Below are 20,525 nucleotides of genomic sequence, written 5' to 3'. Positions count from 1 at the left end.
GCTTACTGTGTGCCAGTTAAATACATTAACTCATCTAATTTTACAACAGCCCTAAGAGGCTTGTATTGTGATTATCTCCTTTTACCCGGGAGGAAATCGAGGCCCAAGGTCACTTAGCAGTTAGGCCCTGGCAGAGGCAGGATTCAAACCCAGGCAGTGCGGCTCCCAAGTCCTGGCCCTTAACCCCAGGCGAGGAAAGCGCGCTGGATCTGCGGCTGACTCGCTGTGTGTCTGTGGGCAATCTGTTTAGCCTCTCTGGGCCTCAGGTGTGAGGGTGAAGGAGACATTTCCCAGGTCCACAGGCGGCAACTAATAGGAGTTGAGCCCGATAAGCCAGGCTGCCTTAGAGCTTTCCTTGGAAATCTGGCTAAACCCGCCCTGAGCCTGGCTTCTCATCAGGGAGTGCTAATGGGTGACCTTCTGATGAATGAGCTCCACTGCTGTGTGTTGGCTCCGGCCTCCTAAAGACAGCACCTTACAGCAAAGGGAAATAGCAGTGGTGGGGCTCAGGCACCTCAGTCCCGCGGGGGCAGCTCTCTGGGTGGCAAGGGTGCCCTTCCTAGAGACCTGCCCTGTGCATAGTCCCTCCCCCACTTTGCTCTCAGAACCTCCCGCCCCCACCTTCTCCAGCAGCAAACACGACCACCTCCTTTCTCTGTCCTGTTGCCTGGGAAATCTGGATGCAGGGAGGCAGCCCAGAGCCGGGCCTGTGAATGAGCGATGGGCTCTGGAGCCCAGTCATCAATCAGGCGTGGGCTCGAGCCAGCGCACCCGGGCGGAGACACCGCAGGCGCCACTGCTGGAGCAGGTGGGAGGGGCCTGACTTGGGGGAGGGGGTTAGGGGCAGCCTGGGGAGGAGAGCAAGCGCGGAGGCTGGGCTTGGGGCCTGACTCTGCTGCTCTGTGATGCTGGAACCCATCTGTGAAATGGGCTCATCTTCCAGGGGCCAAATGGAACTCAGAAGACTGAAAACCATAGAATGCTTCAGAGGGTAGATTCTGGAGCCAGACTGCCTGGGCTCATAGCCCTAATGTGCTCTGCAGGATGCATGACCTCAGATGCGAATTGTTGAATTGCCACGGCCTCAGTGTGCCATCTGTAAAATGGGCAATGATAGTACGTCAGAGGGTTGTCGTAGGGATTGATTAAGCTCATATGTGAAAAGCGGTTGAAGGGTGCTGGGCACATAGTATACCCGTTATTATAGGCAGTAGCTGCTATCCTTTAATCTTCTGGGGAGTAGCTGAAGAAACTGGGAGTCCTCTCTTTTCAAACCCTCCAGGCCAGGTAGAGAGCGGGTCATTATGTGCTTAGTGAGTGAATGAAGGGCCGTAGAGGGCGGATGTCGCTGTGGGTCCCAGAAGGCAGGGCCCAGGCTGATGGGGGCAGATTTAGGGAGGCAGATTCTGGCTGAACAGGAGGAGAAATACCTGGACAGTGGCAGGGAGTGAGCGTCCCAACCTGGAGGCATGCAAAGGCCTACCATCATTTGCAGGCCAGGGCAGGGGATTGACCTCCTGTGGGAGAGCAGGGCTGGGGCGATGGTCTCAAAGGCCTGTGGAGCCCTGAGTTGCCAAGCCCACGGCCAAGTCCTGGAAGATGGATTTTTGCTTTTCATTTGCCCTCCATCCCCTTCCCCTAGGAACCCCTGAGTTTGTTCTTTTAGCTTCTGGTTCCTGGGCTAGTCAGTAGGGGAGAAGGGCTGTTAGACTCAGGAAGGAAAGAGCTTGGAGTCACCAGGCCTGGGTTCAGATCCTGACTCTGCCCCTTACAGGTGTGATCTTGGGTGAGCCCTTTTCTTTCTCTGTGCCTCTGTTTTCTCACTGTGAAAATGGGCTTAACGACTGACGTCTCTTCAGAGGGAAGCAGGGGAATTAAAGGAAATGATGAGCGTGAAGGGCATGGCCTCGAAGGAGCACAGCGCAGTGATTCCGAGCACGGATCCAAATCTGGTTTGAATCCGTGCCCTCACAACCAGCTGTGCAACTTACTTTCTTTGTGCCTCATTTTCCCATTTGTAAAATGGGACTGATACCATCGCTGTTTCCCCCAGGTTGGTCCTGAGTCCCCAGAGAGACCTGATCCCCCGAGTGGAATGGGGCCATGTGGCTGCTCTGAGGTGCCCTCCCCCCGCCCCTCCCCCACCAGCCCTCTCCCCCTTCCTGGGGAAGCCCCACCTTCTGCACTACGATGATGGCCTCCTGAGTGTCGCTGTCCGTGGTGACCTTGAACACACGGCCGCCGCTGCCGCTCTCCTCCTTGAGGTGGTAAGTCATATCTGTGTTCTCGCCCACGTCCGAGTCCTCAGCCTTCACTCGTCCCACAGCCGTGCCGATGGGGGCTGACTCCTGAATGCTGAACTGGTACATCTCTGTAGGGGATACAGCTGTGAACAGGGAGGGGGGCAGCCCCTACCCCAACTTCCACCAGGAGAGGGGGGCCCAGATGGGCTCCCGGGAGGGCGGTGTCCGCAAGGGGCTTCCAAGCGGGTAGTGCAAAGAGGAGGGTCCTAATTCTGATGCTGAGTTGATTTGCTGACTGATAGGAAAAGTGCCTGCAATGTTTGGGGTTCAGTCTCCCTTGGTTTCCTCACCTGTAGAATGGCAATAGTGCCTTCCTAAAGCCACCGTCATTACCCCAGTGAACTTAGATGATGAGGCATGGAGTCGCTTACTACAGTGCCTAGCTCATGGCAGCTACTCGATAAATGGAACCAAGTGTGCTAGAAGAGTGGGGCTTCATGCCGCTGCCTGTTGCTATTGACGTCAGTGACACTGATTCCTTTGTTCCCATGTATTTATTAAGCACCTGTGATGTCCCAGATGCAGTTCGGGCACTGGGGTTATAGCAACAAGCAGAACAGACCCGAATCCCAGTTCTCAGAGTGCTTTCCTCTTAACAGGCAGAGAAACACACAATCACATCAGTAAAACACACGGTATATCAAACAGTGATAGGTACTTCGGAGAAAAATAAAGGAAGGAAAGGGGCATGGGGAATGCCGAGGAGCGTGTGTGTGGAGTTTTAAATAGGGTAATCAAGAAAGCCCTCACTGGGAAGATGACATTTTTGCAAAAGTCTGAGGGAGGTGAGGGAGTAAGCCAAGCAGGTTTGTGGGAAAGAGCATTCCAGACAGAGGGAACAGCTGGTGCAAAGGCCCTGAGGTGAGTGCAATGCCTGGTATGTTTGAAGAATGGCAAGACGGCCATTGTGGCCAGAGGGGAGAAGCAGAGCAGAAATGCGAGGGAATGAGGCCAGATGGGACACAAACGGTACCCTCCTCTCTTCCCAGAGTTGAGGTCGAGATAAGGGTGATTTGCTAAATGAGGGGCCAGTGCAGGTGAAGCAGGGCCTGTGGAGCTGAGGATGAGCCTCTTGGAGTCCCCAAGGTCTGGACACCCTTCGTGTGGAGGGGTGGCCTCTGAATTATTCTCACGTGGCAGCCAGAGGGGCTGTTTCTAATACATGCTGACTGTGCCACTCTCCCGCTGGAATCCCTTCCATAGCTCCCCGCTGCCCTGCGATGGAGCCCTACAGCCCTTTGGCCTGCTCTACAGGACGCTCGCTGCCTGGCCCCTGCTGGCTTCTGCAGCCTCAGCCTCCCTCTCCCTGACCCCAGCTTCAGCCTGCCTGAAGTTTGTATAATTCCTCATCTCTAGGCATCGCCTCTCTTTATTCTCCCTTCTGCTGTGCCCTCTCCAATTCCTACCCTTCCTTTAGTCTTACTGAATGTTCCTTCCTCCAGGGAGCCTTCTCAGACTGACCTCCAGGCTCCAGTCTTGTGCCCCAGGGCCACCTAGCTTATCCCACAGTAAGGATTCCTGCCTTTCCCTATCAGTTTCTGCCTCTTCTCTCCCTGCTCTCTCCTCTCTCCCCTGTCCGGGGTGTGAACTCCTGGAGGCAGGAACCACATCTCTTATTCATCAGGCATTCTCCGAGCCTGGCAGAACACCAGACTGTCGCATAAATGAAATGTGTGAGTGACTAGGGAGCGAATGAATGAAAAGGAGCGTGGGTCTGCGCTCACCGGGTTAACACAGATTCAAGAGTCTGACAACAGCAAGTGTTGGTGAGGGTGGGCTGCAGTGGATACATGCATTTATTTCATGGGGGGACCAGTTTGGCTTTGTTTAGTAAAGCCGAAGATGAGTATATCCCATGAGCCAGCTGTTGTGTTCCAGCGTGTATATACACCAGAGACGCGCGTGCAAACCGGCACTTGGAGATGTTCGACAAGGTGCAACAACGTTCAGAGCCTCAAACTGGAAACAAACCAAACGTCCATCAACACTGAATAGAGAAATGATGGGACACTGTGCAGCAATGGAAATGAATTCATTATAGGGACAAGCAGCAACTTAACAATTTCATAAACATAATTTTAAGAAAAAAAAAAGCAGGGCACAGAGGTTATATGGTATGATCTGCTCATCTGAGGTTAAAAAAGCAGGTGAAATTAAGCTACAGCGTTTGGTGATGAGTATGTAGGTAAACTGGCTCTCAAGCAAGGAGGCGGCGATCACAAAAGCGGGTCATGGTTGACTCTGGAAGAGGGGGTGTGGGGGGTGCGGTTAGGCTCAGGAAAGGCACGTGGAGGCTTCTGGAGTCCAGGAGTGTGGTCTCCAGGAGGGTTCGCTTTATACTTAGGTGCCAAACTGGACATTTGTCTTTTACAGTCTTCTGTTTGTATACATATTACACAACAAAGAAGTGTTAAAAATAAAGAGGGAACGAATCAATGAATGAATAAACGAGTCTTCCTGGGGCCCGGGGTCCCTCTTCTCTGCTCTGCCCCACCGCTTCCCGTTCAGAGCTGGCACAGAGCCTCGTACAACTGGGCAGAAGCCTGGGTGGCCCCCACCCTCCACGCGGCGCCTCAAAGCTCCCCCATCCGCGTAGGGGGGGCGGCTTCTGCGCCCGGCTCCCTGGCGACACAGAGCTGGCTGGTGGCTCTGCCCACCCCGCTCTGAGCCCGGCTGAGGCGCTCGGCCCCGATGATGGTGCGCTCTCAGCTAAGGGATTGGATTCCCTTATCTCGCGGGGGTCAGTCCCCTGTGGCGGGCCTAATGTGAGAGCAGCAGACCTCGAGTAATGACTCCCCGATAGGGATCAGCCCGTCTCCCCGCGGCATTTAGTCTCTGCCAGCTCCGGCGGCTTCCCCGGCACGGCTCTCGGCCCAAGGCTGGACAGAGGGACTGGCTGATGGGGAGGTGGGGGACTCGGCCAGAGAACCACCCCCTGTCCCCTGTTGTGCCAAGAGAGGCAGAGAGTGGAAAGACCTCCTAATTCAAAAGCACAGCACCCTGCCTTCCAGGCTCATCGTGGGGACAGGCCTGTCACTCCAGCACCCCGCTTCTCCATGCAGCACAGGCAGGCCTTGGCCTGGGTCTGTCCACAGCCACTGTCTACATTCCTGTGTCTCTCACCCCACCCCCAGCCCTTCCCTTTGCAAGCTTGGGTCAGTGGCAGATGACATGGAGTAAGCGGGAGTGGGGTGTGGGTGGGCCAGTGACAGGCTAGAGTAGGTGGACAGATGGGGGTCCCTCTCGGCAGGAAGCAAGGTGAGGGGTAGGAAGATAACCGTGTTACTGGGCTATGTGGGAAATCAGACAACTTGGAGGACTTCCTCTGCAAGAAGCGTGATTGGAGGAGCACTGAGGGGAAATGGGTGACTCAGGTGGACAGACAGATTCAAGCCCCTCTTGTGGTGGAAGCCTAAAGGGAAGCATGAGCTCGGTGGGCAGCTGGAAGGATGGACGGACCCACGGAGGCCCAATGGGAGGCGTGCTGGGGGTCTACCAGATGGACGCAGATGCAGCCATCGCCCTCTGGGAAGGCCCCACTTACTCTGCGGGAAACGAGGTGGGTTGTCATTGACATCGGTGACCACGATGGTGACGGTGGTGGAGCCAGAGAGGCCGCCCAGCTGGCCCGCCATGTCTGTGGCCTGGATCACCACCTCGTAGCGCTCCTGGCTTTCGCGGTCGAGGTCGGGCACGGCTGTCCGGATCACACCTGTGGGTGAGTGACAGTGAGGCCAGGGATGCCCCCCCCCCCGCAAGCTGCCAGCTGCTACAGAGTCCCCTCTGCAGGCAGAGGCTGGGTGCAGGCCAGTCCAGGAGGGGATGCCGAAGACACGTGTGTAGGGACAGTGCAGGCGCAGGCTCGGCAGCCGCCGCACACGCTCACGCACACTCAGCCACGTGCTCACACAGATAACGCACCTTCACACCTGCTGTTTGATCGCTCGGTCAGCGGCCCTCAGCAGAGCCAGGCGCGGAGCAGCAGCTCGGCGCGTGTTAACCTGGTGCCCTGGACTCACACCCACGCTCACGCATACTCACTTTGGAGTCACACTCACCTGTATACATACACTAGGTGTGTCTCACACGCTTATGTAGTATATACACAAGAACACACGAGCTCCCATACACACCCACACATGTGCACACTCTTATTTTCACACGCCCCTCTCCGTGATGGAGTCGTCCCCCAGCCCTCGGGGTCCCCGTGCCCAGGCCCAGCCCTAGATTCTCTGTCCAGGCACCAGCTAATCACTGATAGACAGCCCCTCAAGCTGTTGATGCAAGAGGGGCAGGGCCAGCAGGAATGGGGGTGACCGCAAGATTAATTCTGCCGAGCGGAAGGCTTGCTTCTTGTCTCCCTGCCAGTGGGAGACCAAAGTGGAGGGGAGAGTCGATGAGGCATTGAGAGCCTCCCCCACCACTTGCTCCAACCTGCCGAGTACCAGGTGGTGACAGGTGGTGCCCGGGGCCTGCGCGCCAGGTGGAGTCATGCACCAGCAGCCCCATGATGCGCCCCATAAAACCCAATCTCCGACTCCTGATGTCCCCAAACAGCCCCCAGACTCCAATAAAGGCGCCAGAATGAGGGGAGAGGCTGCAGTGTGTGCGTGTATGTGTGTATTTGTATGTGGAGCTGGAGGGCTGGGGGTAGGGCATGTAGGAGGTGGCCCTGCTTTTGTGGGATCACATGGAGATAATGGAAAATGTGTAGTCTACCTAATCAAGAGCCCAGATCTGCAATTTTTTGGCCATGTGATCTTGAGCAAATCCCTTCCTCTGAACCTCAGTTTCCTTATCTGGAAAATGGGACAACTGCAATACCTCTCTACAGAACAGGAATTCTCAACCTTGGCACTACTGACGTTTTGGGCGGGATAATGCTACCCACCAGCTGCCAGTAGCAGCGTGCTCCCCACCAACCCCAGACCTCCTTGACCAGCCTCAACACTGGGACTGTGAGCGGGGTGCCCTTCTGGCGATGAGGTTAGGGCCGGGCCTCCGCTGGTCTGTCAGCTGTGGCTTTGCAGCCCTGGACAGAGAACAGGAAGCAAGGGAGACCTAAAGAGCAAGGAAAGAGAGGAGAGAGGGGAGTGGTCAAGCCAGAGAGAAATGCGCACTCAGGAGGGGACAGTGAGAGAGAGGAACAGAGCACCGGAGAAAGAACAGAGGGGAGAAAGGAAGGCAGAGAACAACAGAGACAGAGCCAATAGCCCTTCTCCCAGACAGCAGGGAGGCGCAGGGATGGGAAGGGGGGAGGAAAGATGGTGGAGGGTGGAAAGTAGAGGGCAGACAGACAGACTGACGATGGAGTGGCCACCAGGCCAGAGACAGGGGCTCCCTAAGTGAACCAGCCGGAAGGGCGGGGAGGGGAGCCGCCCCGGGGAGCCCTTACTGCGGGCTAAGCTGTGTGCATGCGCTTTGCATGCAGGACCTCCCTGAAAGTAGAGGCGTTGCTGGAATTTGGGGCCACTGCGCATCTGTGAGCTTGTGCACTGAAAGCTCATGAGTAGGGCTTGGAGCAGGGCTCTGGCTGAGGTCCACACCCGCAGGCCCTGCTCATGTGGCTGTCCCTGCCACTTCCAGCTCCAGAGGAAGTAGGGACACTAGCCTCTGTTCACTTGGCGACTGGTCACGAAGCCCTGTAGACAATCAGATGCCATCTCTGGGAGACCAGGAGGTGGGTACCCAGAGGCCATGCTGCCTCCAGACCCAGCCCTGGGATCCCACCCAGTGACAGCCTGGGATGACGACTGCTCCCAACAGAGCACACCCGCTGATAGGCACACTCTTGGGTCACCCCCTCTCATGCTGACTCTGGCCTTGGCCCTGCATTTGCTTTGGCCAATGGGCCATCAGCAAGCGTGACAAAAAGCAGAGGCTTGATGAGCCCTTGTGTGCTGGGGCCTGTCCTCTTGGAGCCCTGAGACCACTGTGCTGAGAAAAAGTCCCAGACGGCAGGCCACACGGAGGGAGGGGGCCAGCCACGCCAGCTGTCCTAGTTGATCTGCCAGCTGCCTGTCGCCACACGAGTGACCCCAGCACAAAGAACTGCGCAGCCAACCCACAGGATAATGACAAGTAAAAAACTGTTGCTATTTTAAGTCACCGCATTTGGGGGCAGTTTGTCATAGAGCAGTAGATATCTGATGGAGAAATCATGTTCTCCAGCCTGTTCCTCTCCTGGGCTCACTCCTGCAGCCACATTTCACTAGAGGCTCAGCAAGCCAGAAGGCCCAGTGTGGCCTGGTGCATAGGTCTGGCAGGGGGTCCTGGCTGTCGGCTGGAGTGTCTCCTGTCTTCAACAGGCTGGGGTCGTTTCCTTAGATGGGGTCTTGGGAGAGAAGAGTGAAGGCTGCAAGTCCTCTTAAGGCCTAACGTGGGACTCGGGCAGAACATCATTTCTGCTCCCAGATTCAAGACTCCACCTCTCTCTCTCTCTCTCTCTCTCTCTCTCTAAGTAGGCTCCATGCCCAACATAAGGCTCGAACTCATGACCTTGAAAGCAAGAGTCCCATGCTCTACCAACTCAGCCAGCCAGGCACCCCTCAAGACTTCACCTCTTGATGGGAGCAGTGGCAAAGTCACTTTACCTAGAGGGTTGGGAGAATTGATGGCATATATCGTTACCTGCTGTGTTCTGCTCCCTACTTCACCTCCTGACGCTGGGAGGAGCACCCTGGGGGCTGGTGCCTTTCTCCTGGCTCTGGGGAAAAATTCCCAAATCGGCCCATGCAGTTGTTCTTGAAACCTTCTGGCCCTGCAAATAGCTTCTTTCACTCATTTATTAGACGCTTACTGAGGACGTACTATGTATAGGGGCCACCGAGTCAGATATGAGGCCGTGCAGAAAGGAGGGACTTTGGGGTCAGACTGACTGGTTCAAGTCTTCCTTCCACCATTTATTTACATGCTATCTGACCTTGGGCAAGTTGTTGAGTGCCTCTGAGCCTCAGTTCCTATTCTATAAAATGGGGCTACTCCGTTGGAAGGCTTTTAACAGAATTAAATGAGATAAAGTTTCCAGCGGCAGGTCTCCCATTTGGGGGATTCCATCATGATCCCCCCTCACTGCCCTAAGTCCTGGATTGGGTACCTGATCAATAAGTTCCAGGATGGCAAAGAGTCCTACTAGCCTTCTCCTTATCTTACCTATAGGGTCTGGTACATAGTAGGTGATTAATAAACACTTGGACTGCCTGACCTACTGCCACAGACCCTGTCTCCCCTCTCACAGGCTGGGTGTCATTGTTTGTTTCTGGCCTCTCTGGAGGAGAAAAAGTTGGAACAAAAACCCAGTGGGGGCAGAAACCAGATCTTAGTTTATCATCCTGACCCCAGGATCTGGCTTAGAAGGTACTCAGCAAAGGTTTGTTTCATTCATCTCAGGAAAACAGACATCTCTGGCCCAGTTGAGAATTTTCAGCAGAGAACTTGGAGTCTCTGAGAGCATCTTTCTAGTCTTGCAGGGGTGGTGGTGGGCGGGGGCTGAAAATTAGAACCTGGCCACAGCTCCCTGCAGCCTTGTCCTCACTCATCACCCCCCCTCCCCCGTTCCAGCTGTTGTCCTCGCCACCCCCGCTGTCCCCTCCAAATTCTGCAGAAGGGGCCCCGGAGCCCAAGCGATGCCTCATTAGCCCGCAAATGCCATCCCTGTCACCCCTGTGGGGGGCTTGCTGGCAGGCCTGGCCTTTAAAGCACACAAGTTAATTCCTCCTCTGGCACTTGGCCCCAGGGAGCCCCGCCTCCTCCTCTCCCTCACACCTTCCTCTCAGGGCCGGTTCCGGCTCTGCTCCCTGCTATCTGCACAGCGAGAACAGACTGTACCTCGCACCAGCTGCTAAATATAGACCCGCATCAGCGGAATATTCCTGGCTGGGGAAATGGAGCTGGGCTGGGAATGGCACCAGGGCGGCTCCTGCGGTGGGGCTGAAGGCAAGGGGAGGGAAAATCTGGGCCTTCCTGGGAGATGTCAGCAAAGACCCTCTCAGACTGAGAACGTGGAGGACCCTAGGACAAGGACCTCATTTGTGCTGCTTCACCTGCCTTGCCTGGTGCCCACTCGCTGGCCTCTCGGGAGCTGTTCCTGCCCTCCTGGGCTCTCCACGGCCTCCCACTTGCCACCCTCTTCCTGACTCCCTGCAGCGGGGGATGCTCTTTCTGAGAACCTGGCTGTCCTCCTCACTCTCTTGGAGTCTGGTTCTCCATCTGCTCACCCCTGCCATCTCCCAGACTCAGTCCTGGCCCCTCCTTACTTCTGTCTCTTCTTCCCTTTCTGGAAGGGGAATCAACTCGAAGGGCCCCCTCCTTCGGCTGAACGAAGGAAGGCTTCGGTAGCCACAGCAGCCCCTTGGGTTGCCAGGAGGTACCGGGGATTGTGCCGAGCACGTCACACCCTCACTCTTCCCCTGGCCTGCACGTTCCTTCCTAGATACTGAGGGGCTCATACCCTCCCTTCATTCACGACTCTGCCCCAGGTCACCTGCCCAGAAAGGGCCATCCTGATTTCTTCATCAAAGTCTATCCCTTACCCTGCTTTCTGTGTCTTCCTAGCACTCGTTGCAACTTGACATTATGCTATACATGGGTAGACTTATTTTCTGTATTCCCTACTTGAATTAAAGCTCCAGGAGGGTAGGGTCTTTGATGTGCCTCCTGCCACACCCTTAGAGCCTAGAACAGAGCCAGGCATATAGCAGGCACTCGCTAAAGAGTTGTCAAATGAAGGAAGGAACTCTTCCGTTGGATCCTCACGATAGTCACGTGAGATGGGAATTATTATCCTTCTTGTGCACATGGGAAACCAAAGCTTAAAGAGTCCCAGCTATTCAGAGAGCTCCAGGCCCATATTTCAGACGGCCTTCTAGATGTTCTAGATGTTTCTTTCCTCCTCCTCTCTCCTCTTAAAGTTGCTTTGGCTAAAATGGAATGAATTAGCTCTGCACCAGATCCCAGGGCACATTCACTAATTCTTCTGCTCCTAGTTTTCTTAATCGACACTCCTCCTTTTGTTCCCGTAGATGGTGGACCCTCCTATCTCAGGCGCCAAAGTTGGGAACCCCCAGATTCTTCCCTCAATCTAGTTCCCTACCTTCACCCAGGTCCCCAAGGTTTGCCGCTGGCAGGATCTCACTGTCATCCCTCATTCTCCCTCTTCAGCATCTCAACTAACCCTCGCCACCAAGCCCGTGTTATCTCCGGCTTCTAACTGGATGGAGCAGATTAAGGAGTCTGGGTGGGGGCCAGGGAAAGGTGCAGGCCTTGGTGTTTGTCCTTTGAGGCTCTCTGCTGGGCACCCCAGGCTACCGAGTCTCCCTGAATTCAATTCCTGCCTCTGAGCCATGCTATAGAGAGCAGCCCGAGGGATCTTGTTAAAATGAAAACCTGAGCATGTCACTTCCCTGCCTAAAAGTCATCAATGAACCCCGAGTGTTGGTGAGGAGGAGGGGAAACAGGCGCCTTCCTGTGTGGCTCTCGGGAGTGTAATCTGGTACATTTCGACATTATCTATCCAGATTCCAAATGCATGTGCTCTTTGACCCAGCTTTTCCACTTCCCGAAAATTATCCTGCAGATATACTCACAAAAGCACAAAATGATATATGTATGAGGTTATTCACTGTAGCATTGTTCGTTGTAGCAAAAGATTGGAAACAGCGTAAGTGTCCATCAATAGGGGACTGGTGAAATAAATTTTAGTGTATCCACAACAGCTGTTAAATAAAAGAATGAGGAAGCTCTTTATGTACTGATATAGAATAATCTTCAAGATGTATTGTTAAGTGAAAAAGGCAAGCAGTGTGTAGAGTGTGTGTTTATAGCTACCATTTGTGTGAAAAAAAATAAAACAAATACATGTACCTATTTTCTTGTACATGCATAGAATAGCTCTGGAAAGATACCCAAGAAAATTACATTGGTTGCCTTGGGGACCCAGACTGGGTGGCTGGGGGACAGGAAGGGGTGAAGAATTTCCACTAAATATCTGTTTGGACTTCTTTTTAAATTTTGAACCTTGAAATGTGTTATCTATTTTTTAAAAACTTAATATTTTTCAAGTGAGTGAGTCCAAGATCTCATAGGATATATACACCAAGTGGCTACCTTTGGGGCGGCAATTAGAGGATGAGGGTGGGAAGCACCTTTCTTTCTTTCTTTCTTTCTTCCTCTTTCTTTCTTTCTTTCTTTCTTTCTTTCTTTCTTTCTTTCTTTCTTTCTCCCTCCCTCCCTCCCTCCCTCCCTCCCTCCCTCCTGTCCTTCCTTTCTTTTCTTTAATATTTGAATGTTTCCTAAAATGTATTACTTTTGCAAGGAGAAAAAAAATGACAAAGATATTATGTGTAAGATAATACAATCAGAACTGCTCATAACCTGAAATCCTCAATCCCCCACCCCAACAAATCAAACACACAAACAAAAACCCAAAACCCAGATCACAGACACACCATTACCCTTAGAATAATAACACTTAGAATTACCCTTTATCTCCATTACCCTTAGAATAAAATCCAAGGTCTTAAACCTCGCTTCTACCGGGCCCAGTCAGGCCCCTGCCAGCCAGCCCACATCCCATCTCAGCCCGCCTGCATCCCCAGTCCTGAGTTGCTTACAAATCCCCTCAGGCCTCAGGCTGTTCTTTCCCTCCTAGTTTTGCCTGCACCGTGCCCTCTGCCTGAAATGCCTGTCTCTGAATCCTGGTCGGGCCAACACCTTCTTATCCTTTGGAGATCAGCTGCTTCCACCTCCCAGAACCTTGCATCCTAATGGCCCCTGCATATGCCTATGGCCCTGGCCCTCATCGGGACTGTAAACCTCATGATGGCATCTGATAAACATTCTATGGTGTGAGGTCTCCCTCGAGCCCTCACTCCTGCCCTGCCCCTCCCATCGCAGGGACCAGGAGAATACCGGCCAGTGGCATCGGCAGGCATGCCCAGCTGTGCAACCTCCGTGAGGCACTTCACTTCTCTGAGCCTCAGTCTCCGGCTCCGCCCTCCCTTGCCTCAGGCAGGGCCCCTCAGAGACCTAATCAGGTTCTAACTTCAGAGAAAGTGAAGTGGGGACTGTGTTCGGTGGTGTTGGGGGAGGGAAAAGAAGCCAAGGAGCCATTCTTCCGTAATGGTTTCCATCTCTTTCCATCAGATCCTTAACGACTGCCCTTTGAACGGAGCTTTCACAACTACTGAAAAGGTGCCCTTCACCAGCTGACCCCTAAGGGCTGCAGACACACTTGGTTCGGTTAAGCTCCAAGGACAAGAGGGCTGCTTAGTTGGGACCTCTGAAGTCCCTTCAGGGCACCCATGGTGGAGGCATCCTGCATTTTGTTTCTCTGCTAGTATTGCAGGCAACTCCCCACCCCATCCTTTTCTGTTTCTCAGCCCTTCCCTTTTTCTGCCTGGCCGCCCCTCCCTCTCTGCAATCCTGGAAGAGGCTAGACGCCTCCCTGTCGCGTCCTACCCTCACCCTCCCCCGGCCCTCCTTGCCCTCTCCCGTCCTGCCCAGGCCCCGCCCCTCCACCCCGGCCCCGCCCCTCACCGGTCTTGGGATCCACCGTGAAGTGGTGCTCGCCATCCAGCACGCTGTACACCAGCCGAGCGCTGCTGCCGTACGTGGGGTCATCCGCATCCGAGGCCATCACCTGCATCACCGACGTGCCTGGGCCCGGGGAACCAAGCGAGACGGGGTCACCTGGGGCTGCTGTGCTTGTCCTCCCCATCCCAGGGAAGCTCCAAGGGGGGAAGCTCCAAGGGGGGAGGAGCTCCAAGCTGGAGGTCCTGGAAGCTAGTCCCCTCACAGTCCCCATCCCCACACCGACTCCCAACCCGCTTCCTGATCTGAGGCCTTCCTATGGCACAAGCGTGACTATGGAGTCAGATCTGGGTTCAAATGTCCCTTTGGTGGCTCCCAGCTGTAGGATCTGACAAGGGAAGGTAGCCTCTCTGAATCTATTTCCTCTGCAGCAAATGGGGGATAATCCTGGTCCTTGGTTCTTGAGGTTAAGGGAATGCACTTTAAATTCTCAGTGCAGATGGGGCCCAGTCTCAGCGGGCAGTGGCGATGGTCGTCTTCACCAGTTAAGTCGTCATGGTCAGAGTTAGAGCCAGGACTGGAAAACAGGCACCTGCCTCCCAAAGCAGGGGTCTTTCTACCTATCCCAGCACCTCCTGATTTCTCAAGGGAATTCTGCCTCTCTTCCCTCCCTCCTTCACCCCCCCACAGGATGGGGGTTGGGCAGCCCAGAAAGATAACCAAGTTCACTGGGGCTCAGAGGCCAGTGTCTTTTGGATCTGGGGCAGGAGGATGGCAAGACCCAGCTTTCCCCTTGGGAAATAGTTGGCTGTGGGTCCTGGTGCCCTCCTCGCCCCTCCCCCTGGGTGCCCAGACAGTCCCTGCCCCCAGACACACACACACACACACACACACACACACACACACACACACACACACACACACTTCTCCACAAGCTCTGCACGCTCTGCACGTAGGCTGCTGGGGGAGTATAAATTGGATAAAAGTCCATCAAACAGCGGCAATTAAGTTATTGATTTTCGACGCTGCCTCATTAAACTGGGAGCTTCTCTCGGCCTGTCCCAGAGATGGCTCTAATTTGACATCATGTTCAATTTGACGAAATCAGGGCTTGGGACGTGAGGCTGGACAGGATGGGGGTGAGGGCAGGGTGGGGGAGGGTTGGATGGAGAGGTGGCAAAGCCTTCGGGTCCATCTGAACCTTTCCAGAAGGGAGGGGGTGAGGTAGAAGACCCAAGAGGGAGTCTTGGGGGCTCAGGATATGACCCAAGGGGATGAGACCCAGACGTCACCTCAAGGTGATGCCTTCTTTGAATGCCCTGCTGGTGTGGGGATGGGGTCCAGACCTGCTGAGGTTCTGGGTGGAGACTTCCTGGGGCTGGGTTGGACTCTCCAGGCCAGGAGGGCTGCATGCTGGGAAGTAAGGCCCATTCACGGCGTGGCTAATGAGTGAGGCTCTGGAAGTGCTACTGCAGCAATTCTGCTAAGCCCAGCCTGCCGCCCGCCTCTCCCGCCTCCAGCCTGGGGCCCTCGATCATTCCAGACAGACACATGTATTTATTTTTCACTCTTTTGCATTTCTCATTTCCCTCTCCATGTCCCCCCTCCCAGCCTAAGCCTCCTAAACCGGCCCTGCAATGCGCCTCTCCTTGGCAGCTCCTGCTCCATGTCAACCATGTCAGGGTTGCCCAGAGAAGCTAGGGAAGGGATTTGAGCAAGCCCCCTCCCTCTCGATGCTTGGTGCCCAGGGTCTCTTACTCAGGGCCAGGGACATAACTCTAGGTGCCACCTATTATACAGAGAGAAGAGAAAGGAATAAACTCCTACTGGCACCCACTGCATGTCCCCCTTCACCAAGCACTTAAATTCATCATCTCTAATCCTCATAGTATTTCCGAGAGGCAGAGTGGGCCCCTCTAAGTTACAGGTGAGGAAACAGGTCAAACAGGTAGAAAGACTTGACCAAGACCACCGAGAGACGGAGTGGTGGAATTTGAACCCAAGAGACTCTAAAGTCAAAGCCCTCCTGCGTGACAGAGTCAGCACAGGCAGAGTGGCTCTGGGGATGGTGGCCCAGTGTACTGAATCACAGTGATGATTCTGCCACTTACTAGCAGTTTGACCTTGAGCATGTCACAAACCCCCTTGTGCCTCAATTTTCTCATTTGTGAAATGAAAATGATAGTACTACTAAACTCCTGGGATTGTTTTGAGAATTCAAACAGACTTCCATGTTCAGCACCACGGACAGTACCCAGCCCATGCTAAGAACTCAAAGTGCAGGTTGTTGTCTCGGGAGGCATGGCATGCACAATCTTGCCTCCCTCACAGACATACTGAGAAGGGAGAAGATACATAAAGCATCAGGCTCATGGTTGGTGCTCAATAAATAGTGCTGTTGTAACTGTTATGAGAGAGGGTCTCCCTGTCACTCCCCTCTGCTTGTTCCCCCCACCCCTTGGGCAAGGCAAAATATCGGGCTGAGTGACTCCCCAGGGTAATGGCTGATCTTTCTCTCTCTCTCTCCCTCTCTCACTCTCCCTCTCCCTGGCTGCATCCCAGGGACTCCTGCGGGGATGATGGAATCATTTCCCCAATCCGGGATTCTTTATTGCAGCCATTACAGTTAATGCCGACACGTGGAGCTGGTGAAGGGTCAGTGATTCACCACTGGCTCCCCAGGCTCCAGACTCCCTCCTACCTTCTTCACAAGTCAGCAGCTCCCCAGAATGGGCAGATAAAAGGGTGCTGTGCTTGTGGCTGCTACGGGACCACCTCAGGGTCACCCCCCCTCCATTCAGTAGTTCCGTATTTTATAATGACCATCACATCCACTCCCTCCTTTAGTCCTCAGGTCAACTCTGTGATGTAGATGCAGTTGTATGCTGGTAAATGTTTAACCATAGGCTCCGAGGACTAAAGGCGTGGGGAGGAATGCCCTGCCTTGTAGTGTTTTTTTATTTCTATGGTGTAGAGACTCTCACCATGGCCATTTTCAGGCTACCAATGTGATCAAGTGGCTCACAAAACAGAAAATCAATATTTGTCTATTGTGAGCTGATACGAACCAACACAGTACAATCTTGCATCATTCCCATTTTACAGATGAGGAAACTGCTATGCACAGTGAAGGGTGAAAATGTGAATTAATAATAAATAATGATGAAACCCATTATTACATATCATTAATCGATGATCATGATAGATTATGTTTACTGAATAACTACTTTGTGCTAGATCCTATGAGAAGCCCTTTATGTATGTTCTCTCATGGAATTTATAAAATAAGCTTAAAGTAAGCTTTATTGAGATTTCCACTTTACAGATGAAGAAATGAGGCTGACTGAAGTTAAGTAATGAAGCCCTTTGTGCCTCAGTTTCCTCATTTGTGAAATGAGGGTAATATTATTGCCAAGTTCTCAGGATCATTGTGAGAACTCAAATAGTTCTCCACGTTCAAAACTGAGAATAGTACCTGGTCAAGTTCACCTGGCAAGGAAATAGGAGAGGCAGGATTCAAACCTAGGTCGATCTGATGTCAAAACCCACATGTGCCTGGCCTTATAAAGTAGGAGGAGGGGAATCAATAGGAGTAGACGGGGATGGGCAAGTAAGAGAGGGAAGAGTCAGAGAAAGCAGGGGAATGGTGAGGAACTGCATTCAGGATTCTCCCCATCACAGCTGGTTCAAACTCAGACTTCCAGAAGCAGGGCTGGGATTGGCTAGGGTGAGCTGGTCGCTGTCCGTGGTGCTGCCAGCCAGCTCTTCAGCCACGTGGGGTTAAGGGCCTCTATTCAGGCCAGCATAGGAAGTGTTGCCCAAATGATTCTTGGGTAAACAGGATCTCAGAGCAGGGTTCCACGTGGAATGTTAGATGTGGAAAGGCTGGTCCTCAGAGATCACAGAAACCAGTGCTTCTTACCCTGGTTGCACATTAGAATCTCTCAGGAGTTTTAAATTAAATTGATGCTGACCCCCACCCCAGACCAATTCAGTAGGACTCTCCTGGGGTGGAACACAGGCAAGGGCATTTTTCAAAGCTCCCACAGTGATTCTAAAGTGCATCCCAGGCTAAGAACTGACCAAGCCCCTGACTGAACTAATGAGGAAACTGAGTCATTGAGCCTCTGCTCAGTGACTTTCCCCAGGTTCTATCATTAGTAAGTGGAAAGGAAAGATCGCAACCCAAGTCTATGCAGCCAGCATGTGACCTTCCTGGACTCACTGTGCATGTACTGAGACCAACACCAGGAAGGAAGAAGCAAGGACGACACATGCCACCAAGTCAGCAGTGCTCCTCCCAGGCAAAATCAGCAGGAGACGTCAGTCTCTCCTGCCAGGAGATGAGACTGGGTGGGCTTTGGCATCAGAGAGTCTTGGGTTCAGATTCCACCACTTCTTCACGCTGTGCCCTTGGTCAAATCTTTCTCTCTGTTTGACCTCTTTCCTCACCTTTAGTCTAGAGGGGGCCCCTCTGCCTCCCAGGGATGCCCTGAGGACTAGAAATGATGGATTTACATGGCCAGTAAAGCTGGGCATGTAGCAGTGCTCAGTAGTTTATTCCTCTCTTGTCTCTCTGCATGGTCAGAAGGTCTCTGGGGCTGTGCCCTTGGCCTGGAGTAGGAGATGCCTGGGCACCGGTATCAGGAGGGGGGCAGGCCCACCCCTCATCTCTGGTTTATCTGGGTGGCTCTGACATGGTTTGTCATGGAGTCAGAATTGGAACCCATGGCCTGGCTCCCCAGCCAGAATTCTTTCCTTTCTTGTCTCTTATCTTTGCTATCTGTGAGGTCCAACTGCTACCCAGACTTGGGCTGCAGAGCCCCCAGGAGGAGCCCCTGTTGGCTCAGGGAGGAGACAGTGCTGTGCGGAGGGGAGTTCCAGGACTGAAGTCATACTGGCGCTCTCCTGGGCTGTGTGGCTGTGTGAAAACTGACCTGACTGGGCCTTAGTGCCCCTTCTGTAAAATGGAGATAACACTACATCTTCCTGGCCTCCCTGGAGGAGGGAGGCCCTTTAATGAGTTGAAAGAGATGAAGCACTTTGGAAAAGAACAGAGTCTTCAAACGAGGTGACCAAGTGTCATTATTATGAAGATGTTTGTAATTATTACCATCCGTGCCTCTTCCCTACCTCCCTTTGCTGCCCTGCTGGGCCTGGGGAAACCCTCAGCTCACATTTAGCTTCTCAAACATTTATAAAAAATGAGTCCCACCCCCTGCTGCTGCCAGAACTGCGCGGAATGCTTTCTATTAAAAATTAAAAACCACTTGTCGAGTCCCTGGGAACGTTCAGATTACACGGGAAACAAACCCCTTCTCAAACTCTCCCCCCCAACTCCCTCTTTGATCATCACTTAAAATGCTGGCTCACTGGGCTGGCCTCCAAAGCTTCCGGCCGCCCAGCCAGGGCAGCCTAATGATATGCAGGAAAAGCAGGAACGTGGCTGCAGAGGTGGGGGGGGGGGTTACTGGGAAGGAGGGGAGGGAGGCAGACCCAGAGACAAGTGACAGAGAAGGTGGCACTAAGAGATGGGGCTAGAAAGTGGGTCAGAGACAGAGAGACAAGGGACAGAGGGACAGAGATTCAGAGAGATGGGCAGGGAGAAAGTGGGCAAACAGATACCCAGACAGACGGGAAAAAATTAGGACGGAGACAGAGAGATGAGCATCAGAGAGGCAGAGATACATAGAGACAGGGAGAAAGTGGAACACGGAATGCGACAGAAAGAGGTAGAAATGCAGAGATAAAGTCAGAAAGTAGACTTATATAGAAACAGAGACAGGCAGAGATACATATTAAGCAAGAGGAGAGTGGGAGAGAGTGGGAGGGGGACAAAGAGAAGAAGCAATTTTGGCTCAATGGGATAAGGGTGCCCTATGTTGCCAACACGCTTCTCCAGAGTCTCCAGTGACCTCTGGGACACTGTCCCCTCCCTTTCTCCTCATAGATCCCAGCCATGGACTCACCCATGAATGTGTGTGGGGATCTAATCTGTCCCTCTGAGAGAGAGGATTCTCCTACCATCCCAATTTGAGACCTTTATGCTCTTCTGTCCTTTTCACACTTAAATGGGACCCTCTAGTAAGGAGTCTGGTCACCTTGTTTGTTTGGGACAGCAACATTGTAAGTATCTGCAATAGCATCCCTCTGCCTGTTGCAGAAAGCAAACATTTTTTGCTTATAATTCGGTTCCATTCAGTCACCCAACATCTGCGGAGCACCCACTGTGTGCTAGCCCCTTGAGGGCTGGATAGTGGCTTTGTCACCTTTGTACCCACTGCCATGTAGACACAGGGCCTGGCTTAGAGAAGTTGCTCGTGTTTGTTGAATAATTTGTTGATGGAAACGACAAAGAAAGGCATGGATCCACTCTTCACTGTTCAGGTTCCCTGGGCCACGGGGATAACTCCTGAGGGCCAGGGCCTCTGCTCCGCCTTGCCACCTCTCCCCACCAGAAATCTCCTGTCCTGTTCTCCCTGATCTGGGTGGTGAGAGCCAGTGCCGTTGCTAGGCAAGGAGATATTGCACATATAGATCTTCCTGGACTTTAATTAAAAACATCTTTAGAAGTTGTCTCTGCAGAGGCCAGCAATTGATTCCTGGCTTGGGCCTGAGGGCTGCTGAGCCACACTCTCTCTGGCTGCAGACAGGACAATCAGAGGCTCCCAGCTTGTTGCTGCCCTCCCCGAA

The 20,525-nt window shown here is 53.3% G+C and overlaps 1 protein-coding gene across 1 annotated transcript in view; it reads right to left on the bottom strand.

Annotated features, from left to right (window-relative positions):
• Positions 1 to 20,525, bottom strand: part of CDH22 (cadherin 22) — a 66,371-nt gene that overhangs the window by 30,929 nt on the left and 14,917 nt on the right. The window contains exons 3-5 of the mRNA XM_026503646.2: positions 13,839 to 13,958; positions 5,848 to 6,015; positions 2,178 to 2,371 (exon numbers count right to left, since the gene is read on the bottom strand). Of these exons, the coding sequence (XP_026359431.1) occupies positions 2,178 to 2,371; positions 5,848 to 6,015; positions 13,839 to 13,958 (482 nt within the window). The remainder of the gene's footprint in view (positions 1 to 2,177; positions 2,372 to 5,847; positions 6,016 to 13,838; positions 13,959 to 20,525) is intronic.

This window comes from Ursus arctos, unplaced genomic scaffold, assembly GCF_023065955.2.
Source record: "Ursus arctos isolate Adak ecotype North America unplaced genomic scaffold, UrsArc2.0 scaffold_16, whole genome shotgun sequence".
In the NCBI taxonomy this organism is placed as follows: domain Eukaryota; kingdom Metazoa; phylum Chordata; class Mammalia; order Carnivora; family Ursidae; genus Ursus; species Ursus arctos.
The sequence above is the reverse complement of the archived record's forward strand: the minus strand, read 5'-3'. Positions and strand labels throughout refer to the sequence as shown.